Source organism: Dreissena polymorpha, chromosome 4 (genome assembly GCF_020536995.1).
Source record: "Dreissena polymorpha isolate Duluth1 chromosome 4, UMN_Dpol_1.0, whole genome shotgun sequence".
NCBI classification, from domain to species: Eukaryota; Metazoa; Mollusca; class Bivalvia; order Myida; family Dreissenidae; genus Dreissena; species Dreissena polymorpha.
The window spans coordinates 14,403,285-14,414,725 of NC_068358.1; the positions used below are offsets into that span (position 1 = coordinate 14,403,285).

General features: G+C 34.9%; 1 protein-coding gene and 1 long non-coding RNA gene across 2 annotated transcripts; one reads left to right on the forward strand and one right to left on the reverse strand.

Moving 5' to 3' along the window:
• The first annotated feature begins 1,649 nt into the window (after nucleotides 1-1,649).
• Nucleotides 1,650-4,622, forward strand: LOC127878243 (uncharacterized). Its single transcript, XM_052424762.1, has 6 exons — nucleotides 1,650-1,890; nucleotides 2,174-2,238; nucleotides 2,870-3,044; nucleotides 3,369-3,503; nucleotides 3,650-3,721; nucleotides 4,092-4,622. The coding sequence occupies exons 1-6, from the start codon at nucleotides 1,735-1,737 to the stop codon at nucleotides 4,620-4,622; spliced, it is 1,134 nt and encodes a 377-aa protein (XP_052280722.1). The 5' UTR covers nucleotides 1,650-1,734.
• Nucleotides 4,623-8,453: 3,831 nt separating this feature from the next.
• LOC127877857 (uncharacterized) lies at nucleotides 8,454-10,460 on the reverse strand. The gene is made up of 2 exons (XR_008048641.1): nucleotides 10,336-10,460; nucleotides 8,454-8,632 (listed from the first exon to the last, which is right to left on the reverse strand). It is a non-coding gene; the product is annotated as an uncharacterized LOC127877857 (long non-coding RNA).
• Between the last annotated feature and the right edge of the window lie 981 nt (nucleotides 10,461-11,441).

An 11,441-nucleotide genomic window follows, 5' to 3' on the forward strand; every position in this document is an offset into this window, starting at 1 on the left:
TAAATCATGGCGTGTCTGTTGCACGTGGTATATGTACTAAAAGCGCATTTATTATTATCTTAGCGCGCATATTTTATAAACTGTAGTTCTTACATTTGTTTTAGATAATTATCGATCGTATTGGCAAAGGGGACACGAAAAAGGCTACAAAACAATATAAATTTCATCAAAACAAACATGGTGTTGCCTTCATAAACCAAGCCGTCGATGTATGCTGGAATTCGCATATACAGAGTCCTCCAGTGACGTTTATATTCGAGCCATCTCCGGAGTTGGCAGGCACACATTTCAAGCCCTATACAGCCTCTGGTACCGAGCTGGATTACGTTGTATGGCCGGCTATGCTGTTGCACGAGGGTGGACCGATCTTGTTTAAGGGAATTGCACAGTTCAAAGAAAAACTCGAAGAGAGCCAACAAGAAACAGACCAGGTTACAAAGGTGACAGATCAAATTTTGGAGAAAGAATCAAATATGAATTCGCAAGAGAGAAATGCTAATTCATCTGAATGGGATTGAACAGAAAATAATAATCACACCCCACTATAGTCATATGATCGTTGTACGAGCACCCATGAATGATTCAGTGAGATTGGAGGATATGCCTGCTGGACATCAATGGTTTCGAATCTTATATAAGTGTTATCAAAATTAAACACCTTTATGCATAGCAACACATTAAATATTAAGTGAATTATATGTTAAACGACGAAAGCAATTTACAAATGTGCTATGATACGAATTAAGAATGAATTTATATTCACAATGTTGATTGTTGTTTGTTACTATGTATGTACAGTGTTTATTCAATAAAAAAAAATAGTATTCCTCTATCGTTTTACGAAATTCCAAATATACGTGCTCACTTTAGTGTTAACTCTTCGCGCTCCAGCATGTTACATGTCTCATAAAGCGAGTGCAAACCAAACCAGAATAACTAGTCAAAAGTTACCACACACGCATGTTACACTGACATACATACGTGCTGCACATAATTTTTGGCACTTTAAAACAAACGCTATTTTAAACCTCAAACATAATTAAAATGAGACGCGTATGGGTCCCATGCACTCGAATATATGCTGCTATGACTAGTTCAGTGTACGTAATACTATATTATATAGCATTAAATAGAGCCAGTTATGTAAGTTCAGCTGTAAAAAAATCGAAAACGAAAACAGTGCAAATATAAAGGAAATGTCGCTTTAAAAATCATTCTGAAATAAATTGATGCCATGCAATCCGATGCAAAGTTTATTCGTTACGAGTGTTTTTACAACTATAACCCAATTAGGAAATTGCTGGGCAAAGTAGTGCATGTGTGTATTATAATGACCTGAACACCCTTCGAAGACATGAACCAAAGAATTTATAAATTCCAGATTTATTAAATTTATTTACGGTTTTATAGATCGTATTTTAACAACATTAAAATGTCATATTGTGGTTATCCGCTGCATGTATCATATTTAACACCGAAGTTTTACCAGTACAAGATGATAGTTACAATATGTTTACAAATGTAATATTTTCATAAGCGTTCCACTCTACTCTTATGTCAGAAGCACAATGACAAATCTGCGGTGTGAAACATAGGGTTTAATTCTCATATATAATCTTTATTCTTGAAAATCGCGTCACACAAATGATGGTATTATTGTAATATGCTGTTGCATATCCAAGCAGACGGAGAAGATATTCACTGAAAACATTTAACAGACAAGCTAAGAGTACGATGGCTGTGACAGTAGACGAGCTGTTTACGAACGACCTGAATGAGTATATGAAGGTTGCCGAAGAATTGTTGGAAAGCAAGGATCCTAAAACAAAGGCGTTTGTTACAGACAGTATCAGGGACATGCAAAAGTTTCTTCAAGTAAAACAATTAAAGGTAAACCAATTAAATGTAACATGGCGGTGGCCATGTTTTTTCTTTATTTAACTATTTCATTCGTTGACGATCACTTTACTGTCGTAAAAAAACATGAGACAACAAACATAAGACATGACTCATATAATCAATACACGCAAATTTTAATAAACTTACTGAATATGAACTTTTATCGCCAATGTGTTTGCAACAGATTGACAGGCACATATTTATTGACCAAACATCGCTGAAAAAACATTAAGAAATGATATTGAATGAGAAATATACCATTTTACGAAAACAGGCAGAAGAACAATTGAAAACGGAGATAGAAGAAGATAATGAAGAAATCAAGTCATTGAAACACCGGTAATAATTTAAATCCCAAATAAAATAAAATTAACGTACTTAAATTCCATAATAGTCAACAGTAATGCATAGTTTGAGTCATGACATGCATTTATGTAGAAGAATATTTAGTATAAATAATAATAATAGTAAGTTATGCAATAAGCAGTAATATCGGGATAAATGCAGCAGGTATGTTGTGTAACTATCAGGGGTACTGCTAACAGTATTTACTTAAGTGGTGCCCTAAAAGAAGCAGTTGTTGTTGCTACTGGTGTTTCTGTTAACTATTATTAGACCGGTCTCTGGGAAAACCTGGAGTAATTCATTTGCGTTAATTATTGTGACAGATAAGCTGTGCAGTTCGCACACGCCTATCAATTACGAAACTTTTCGCCTAGAGTAGACTTTCGTTTAGCAGAGACTTCTTTTAAACACAACATTGCATAAAGCAGAAATTATGGTCAATGATAAGCCTGTGCTGACTTAAAATGCTTATCTGGGACGGTTTTTTACGCACAAACATTATGCGCAATGTTTCAATAGCCAAGGTCGGTTGTATTGATATAAAAGAAATATCTTGTTGTTCTGTAATTGTAATTATCATGGAATATCAACTGTGAACAACTGAAAATGTTAATGATCTCTCAAGGATAACGAAGCTGCGCGATGGAGGGGTGGAGAACCCAGGGGATGAACCTTTGGACCCCTTGAAACTGTGGCAGGACCTGAAAGACAACGAGGGGAAAAATATCTTCCGGTACTTAATCCCGGAAACTAAGGAACAAGTTCAACTCGTGCACGAGAAGTTACTCACTATTCTTAAGGTACAAATATCTGAACATAATGAAATCGTTTTTAAAAAAATCGATACTTGCAAATCAGATTGAATAAATAAAATGTCAATTGAAACCTTGAAAGTCGAACAGATTCATAATTTATGTAATCGGTTCATCTTATTATTTATATCAATTCATTCTATTTTTTAAATATTTCACGGTTATGCCTTAAATAATGTTGATACAATGTATAAATGTTTAAGTGAATAAAGCTGGTTAATGAACAATAGTGCGAATGTGTACGTTTTTTGTAGCAATACAAAAGGCGTTGGTACTGGCAACTTAATATTTCGTGTGTTTTTGCCTTCTTAGAAATCATACGAAACGGCAAGACAGTTTATGCAGGATTCACGTGCGCAAATCGTGTACCAGGTGATCCAACCTGGCGCCGCCTTTGAAAGGATTCTTGATGGACAGACGGCTTTGAAAGCCTTCGATAAAAATGAGGTACGCAAATTGCAGAATGCATTAAATTTATAATAACCAAATAGGGCCATTGTCCAGTGCAGTTATTGAATTTGTTTAAAGGCTATGAAATTAATTTAAATGACTTCTTTAACATGAGTTGTTTTTCATTCCTCCTCGATTTCCAGGAGGAGTTAAATGAGTTAAGTGCCCAGTGCCAATTCAAAGCAATGCCGTTTTGTATAAATGCAATCAAAAAGGTAAGCTTATTCCCATGAACGTTGTCGCAAATACGCATTTTCACGTTAATGGTGTGCACTTCATAAAATAACTTTACAATGTATAGTTTTGAATAAATGTTTAATGTTGTATAGATATAGATTCTCTTGTAATGGCTAAAAACTATCATCTTATTAAACCACAATAAGTAAAACTATTTGGGTAAGGATTCAGCTTATGTATCAGTGAGTAAACAAAAACTTTTTGTTGAAATAATGATATAATATTCCCAAAAAGACAAATATATTTTGTGACAGATTGTTATGTAAATTGATTGCGTTTGCGAAGATTATCTTATGCAAAAGCCTGCGCTCCAGTGTTGTGATAATTAGAACAAGCATTTGCTTACAGAACATCAGAGACGCTATACTAAGTAAACACAAACAGCTTTGTACAGTGCCTAACACCTCCGATGAATTCCAAAAGGCAATGGATAACTACTTTCTAAAATGCATAGAGTTTTCTTGGGCGGCGGCTTTTGAAGAGGAACCTCCTATTCTGCTGGTCACTGATCCGAACAAAGAATGTCCAAAGCAACTTCTTAACAGCTTTGAGGGTCTCGATAAGTTACATAAACTGTGTACTGTGGAATGGCCAGCCCTAGTTCAAGGGGATTCTATTATTTGTCCGTGGGTGTTGAGAGAAAGAAATCAGCACCGCCCTAAAGCTCCGCCGTACACTAAGGAAGAATTGCTGAATGTTGGTTCGCACAGAACTGAACCTGAACGCACCGTTGAGTCTCAGATTCGGGTGGAGATGACGTCACCGATATCAAGACCACTTCCAAAACCTCCAGAAACTGGAAAGGCGAACAAATTTCAGGATAAGAATACTAAACAACCCAAAAAAAAGATGCAACTACAGCGCAAAAATGAATACTAGGAAACAACCGGTAATACATGGTAACATGAGAAATAATCAAAATGTAAATTTTTGATAGTGCAACCTACTTTAACAATACATGTGTAGCGATCGATTGTGTAAAATAATGTATTAAGTATCGCGTTTCCCACATGTCTTAAGATTGATGAATGCAGATGATGGTTAGTATTTTCAATGAAAAAGCATCTTTTGTGTGTACGTTGTAAAAATGTTTTGTTTTGTTTATAAAGGTCATGGTTCAATTTCGTGTTCTTTTTTCTTTAAGTTTTCACGTAATGACGGTCTCTTTTACATTTCGACTGCTTTTCAATCAAGTAAATATATTCTTTTCAATCTTTAAAAACTAATTTGTATCTTTATTAAAGTGGTAATGGAAAATGGCTCTTATGTCATATGCCGCCAGCGTAGCTCCCGACCAGCCCGCGCAACTGCGCAACTGCGCAACTGCGCAGTCTGGCCAAGAGCTTCGCTGGCCGCTACAAAGTAACAAAATGTTTTTTAGTATTATCAACGGACATACTTCGCGGATGCGCAGGTCGTTCTGGAGCCACGCTGACCGCATATGGCATAAGACCTGTTGTTAACGACGCGCTTCTTTTTATAAATGTAGTTGACATGCCAGTTCGATTGCAACAACTCTGACAACATATTCCGCAGCTATAACAGATGTGTATCCAGCTGTAAAATGATGGTATCTTAAGTAACAGTTGTGTTTACACCAAAATCAATTATACAGGCAAAAGACAAACGAGTTCGAATAAAAAATAAGTTGTTTACTTTTTTGTAATACTGACTCTTAATATAACTTGTACTATATATGTTACAAATGAAGGAATTTTAGCAATTTATGGTAAATTATGTAAACAATCGTTAAATATAATACAAAAAATGATTACATTATATGCGACAAAAAAGTTATCATTTATTAACAACGTAAACAAAAAATATCGGAGTTTAACAGAAGAAAATACTATTCTTAATCACCTTCACATGTCTTTAAAAACTAATAACATACAGAAAATAATCTTCCCATTACAAACATGGAAATAATCTACCCCTCATTGCTTTTTCAGTTGTGTCGTTCTGATGTATTGCTTTTAAACGATGCCGGCAAACGATCTCAAAACAGATAATTAGAAACAAGAAATATCTTTTAAAAAGATATACGGGGTTGATTTTGGTTGGAGTTTATGAAAGGTAAAGAGTTCAATGAATGAGATCAAGGATAGCGAATGCCTTTTTCTGTGCAGTTCTTAGCTGCATCTCACGCAGTACGGGATGTTACGCGGAGATTTGCGGCTTATTTTACATTATTACATATTGCTGGTCATAAACCTATAGATACAAAACAGAAAACCAAAAGAATAATGGAAGTGAAATTGAAACATATGAGTCAACCGGCCACACGCGAAGTATCCGTACATATTTTAAATATTTATACGCGCGTTCTTCGAACAAACCTGTTTTAGTGGTTTGTCGGGCATTGCTATATGATTCGAGTATTACCAGTATCGAGAATCATCGCGCTAATGCTTAATATATTAGTCAATATGGTGGAATGATTCTTGTTAAATTAATTAAAAATAATATTTATCATGGTATTGTTGAAAACACATTAAGAATCTATTATTGACATACCATAATTATATCGCTGGATATCTTCATTTAACATCTTTCTTATGGCGCACCAAAGGGGTCGAAACTTTAACTTCTGCTCGAGCAGCATTTAAGTGCTGTTCGAGCAGCATATTGCTGCTCGAGCAGCAATTTACTGGTCGAGCAGCATTTAAATGCTGGTCGAGCAGCAAAATTCCTGCTCGTGCTGCTCGAGCAGCATTTATTTTTAGAATAAGCCATTGAACACGTCAGCCAATCAAATTTGAGCTTACAAACGGACGACATAAGCTATCTCTACGGAAACGAAATAGACCGGTGTAGCGTTAATATTGTCAGATCGTGAGATCTGACGATTTTCACAGTACCCCCGTGATATTGCTCTGATCAGTCGCCGTGAAAAATGTCAGATTGATGAAAAATAATATTTAACGCATTGTTGTTTCAATTCAACTTAATTTCGCGTTTTAACAGCTTGCAGTTATTTTCGGACATCTTTTTTTTCGGACGTTGAACCTAAACACATTGTTCACAACAAAGATATCAAAGCAGTAGTTCTAACACCATGCAAACATTTGAATTTTAAAACGATTTTCGTTTTAAATGTTATATATATCGATGATGTACATGCATTACGTTGTAAAGAAATATGGTAATGCCTAATTTCCAGTCCTGAGTGTTGCAGTTTTTTAATACAAAGATACAACATTGATTTAAGAAAATATTTTCAGATTATATATATATATATATATATATATATATATATATATATATATATATATATATATATATATATATATATATATATATATATATATATATCAATTCAGGAAAACTATTGTATTATATTTCACACAATCATAGTTACCACATTCATCATTTATTTAATATGTCAATAAGCTCGATTGGTAATTGTTGGTTCGGCTCGGGTAATGCTTTAAAGTACCCTGTGTACTCTTAAGTATACTTTAATGTACCCCGGGTACGCTAAATATACTTAAACGTACCGTTGGTCTGTCTGTCAGTGCAGTCACTCACAAACTTTTCAGTGCTTTATCTCAGAAACTCAATATAAATTTTCAACATGAAACTTTATGGGTGTATAAATATAGCTGAGGAGAGGTGCCATGCACAAGAACCATAACCCGCCACTTTCTGATATAAGAGTTATTTCGCTTTGTTGTTTTTGTATGATGTAACTAGGGCTATATCTCAGATACTATACAAGATTTTAACATGAAACTTAATGGGTGTATAATTATCAATGCACGAGAACCATAACCGTATACTTTCTTACATAACGGTTAATGCCCTTACTTGTTATTGTCATTTTATGATGTAACTTTTCAGGGCTATATCTCATTTATAGAACCATGCATAAGAACCACAACCCTTCACTTTCTTAAATAAGAGTTATTGCCCTTTGTTGTTTTTGTATGATGTAACTTCTCAGGGCTTTATCTCAGAAACTATAAATACAAGATTTCAACATGAAATTTCATAGGTGTATAATTGTCAATGAGAATAAGTGCCATGCACAAGAAACATAACCCTAGTACATATGTACATGTCTGATGTTACTTTACAGGACTATATCACAGATACTATACACGATTTAAAGATGAAATTTAATGGATGTTAAGATAACAATGAGGAGAGGTGTCATGCACAAAATCTATAACCCTACACTTTCTCAAATAAGAGTTATTGCCAATTGTTTTTTTATGTTGTTGCTTTTAAATAAGTGAGATAAGGGTACAACCCTTCAAATAAACTTTTCTGTTAGTTCTGCTCCCATCAATAATCAAAATTTATTTGGCGGGGGATATCAATTTAACGAATTTGCTTATTATTAGTCTAAACGTTGAAATAGACTAAATATTTTAAGTAGCAATGAGAATATAAGACACAACAGACTCATCAGTCATCAGTATTATGTTAGCATATCTTTAGTCGGTTACTGAACTAGGGCAAATAAAGTTGAAGTTTATCAGGTGGTCTAAAAGTCCTCACCGCCTAGCAGATAAGTCTACAAAGTATTTTAAAACCGGTTCATGAACATGAAATGATAAGTCATTTACGCCATCGGGATTAATTAATTTAAGTCAATATGCTTTTGGCACAGAAGGATTTTATTAATATTTTGTTGAGTTCTCAGATTAATCGAGCCCAAAGCACTTCCTGCTACAAAAACATATTTTCGAGAAACAACACATATTGATAATATCCATTTTAATGCCGTGCGGGTCTTTACAGTGAAGTCATCGAGTCGCACAGATATGTTTGCCGCACCCCATGAATCAGAAGTCTGCGTCTCACGACTAGTCTCGATAAACTGAATCATGGGCCTGTCGCAACATTGTGGGATGCTTTTTCATGACCAAACATTTGGCAGTCTGGAAATAAAGTAAAAGTCATTCATACTTAACTTAAAAAACAACATTTGTTTGCAATAAGAAAAGCATATATTCACTAGATTAAGTGTTCACAAAAAATACTATTTCTGAAAATAAAATTGCAAGAACGATAGTTTGACAGTGAAAAGTATTAATGTTTTATGCATCATAAATATACAATCACATTAAGACACTGAAAAACAACTTTTCATACAGAATTATATAATGGAGCAAAGAGAATGCTTTTTTTCATTATATGACACATTCATAAAAATTAAAATATGAGTAATCTTCTTGTTTAACCTTTTTTCAGGGTTATTTGACAAAAGTGGGACTCTATAACACAGTTTGATCCTCAGGTTATGATATTACATATGAAATATCATGTCCTTTATAAATTAAAAAAAATGCAAGGCTCTAAAAACCAATGCACCAACAGAAAGGTACTATGATTATATTCTACATTCTCCCATTATTTTGTTGAATAAAATTTAATGCAGATCTTTACTAAGCAAACTAGAGCTTTGTCACAGACGTTACAAATACCCCCACGTGCCGCATTGACACAGACTATTTTGCATGCTGTCTTCACAAAACAAGAGAATCAAATTTATGGCGATTTTTAAGAATGATAATGCCATTATCATTTATGGCAATTTCGACCTTTGAACTCTTGAATTCTTTAGCATGACATGCAGTCCAAATTTATGGCCATTTTTTTTACTTTTGAACTCCAAGTGTGACCTAGACCTTGGAGTTATCGACATAATTCTTTTGCATGACACATCGTCCAATGACTGTGAACAAATGTACCATGTATTTTTAAAATCTCACAATAAATGACATAGTTATGGCCCGGACAAGATCATTTATGGCCAATTTTGACCTTTGAACTCACAGTGTGACCTTGACGTTACAGATATATACGTAATTCTTTTGCGCAACACACCGTCCAATAATGGTGAACAAATGTGCCAAATGATTTTAAAATCTCACAATGAACAACATAGTTATGGCCTGGACAAGCTCATTTATGGCCTTTTTTTACCTTTGAACTCAAAGTGTGACCTTGAACTTGGAGTTATCGACGTAATTTTTTTGCGCGACACACCGTCCAATGATGGTGAACAAATATGCCAAATGATTTTAAAATCTCACAATGAATGACATAGTTATTGCCCAGACAAGCTCATTTATGGCCATTTTTAATCTTTGAACTGAAAGTGTTACCTTGACCTTCGAGATATTGAAGTAATTCTTTCGCGCGACACACCGTCCCATGATGGTGAACAAATTTGCCAAATGATTTTAAAATCTCACAATAAATGATAAAGTTATGGCCCGGACAAGCATTTGACCCTTGAACTCCAAGTGTGACCTTGATCTTGGAGATATCGACATACTTTTTTCACGCAACACACCGTCCCATGATGGTGAACACATGTACCAAGTTATTTTAAAATCTAACGGTAAAGGACATAGTTATGGTCCGGACAAACTTTCGGTTTAAAACACACTAAGTGACCCCATGACCTAGTTTTTGACCCAGCATGACCCATATTCATACTTGGCTTAAACATCATCAAGATACAACTTGTGACCAAGTTTGGTGAAGATCGGATGAAATTTCGGGACAGACCGACAGACCGACCGACAGTACGACAAAGTGACCTCTGTATAGAAATATGAAGTTAATTTATTACCATCAATGCAAACACTCCACAGCTGTTTCCATGGCGCTGTTTGTTGCAAGGTGGCGCTTTGAACTCTGAACTGAATTTTTTCAAGCCATCTTTCACAATTTGCGCTCGTTGACACATGAACTGGCTGCAACAAATATTTTGTTGGTAAAAATCAACAAAAATCATGTGCCTATATACTTAAGCGGTACTTTATCTATACCAAATTGTTTTGGTAATCAGTTGTCAAACATAAATATATATGTGAATCTATTAACACATTATTTGAAACAGATAAGTGTGAGATATAGGACACAAAAATAAATAAGAATGAACTAAGAAAGCAAGCTTAAATTTATATATAGCCTATCATTTATAGCCTTTCTGGTCTAAAGAAAATTCCAGTTCACCTAGTTCACGCTATAGCGTCTTTATTATATAACGATTATTTTACTGACCGCGAACTCCGGTCAGCACATAAGGTAGTCGTGAAGACGCAGCGATGACCTGTATCTGACATTCACACACACTCTAACCGCGAACTGACGGAGGTGTAAAATCTACGCACAAATTGTTTTGATGTGAAGAGTTGAGTGTGAAACTGTTCTATCTATCATGCCTTTTCATAATAGAGATAAAATTGTTTTATGCTGAACACGCAGCAAAACAGTGTTAGAAAGACGCGGCTGGTGGTATTCTCAAATCAGCCAATGGACTAAATGAAGTGTATTCATTCGTGGGTAGCTTTAGCGACCGTCTAAAGTGCTTAGTGTAAAATTCAGGTCGGTACGGCCTAGGTATGATTCGCCCAATTACTACGCGTATCCGCGCAAGAAAGAGTTGTATAATTTATGCAAGAGGTTTGAGTTCTCCAATTACGTTTATTCACAAATGGAAACATTATATTAATATCGTGTTAAATGCAATAGTTTCGAATGGTGTTTTATAGAAAAAAATAAAAAACAATGATCGTATTGTATGTGTCGCGGAGGAGATTGTTTATGAATGATTAAAATAGTTAACTTTCTGCTGCGTCTGCGTGACGTAGTATTTTCGCTCATCTCATTCATAAATCTGAGGCTGGCGATAAACAAAGGGGAGTCCGGGTGAGAATAACGCACTAGTATAAG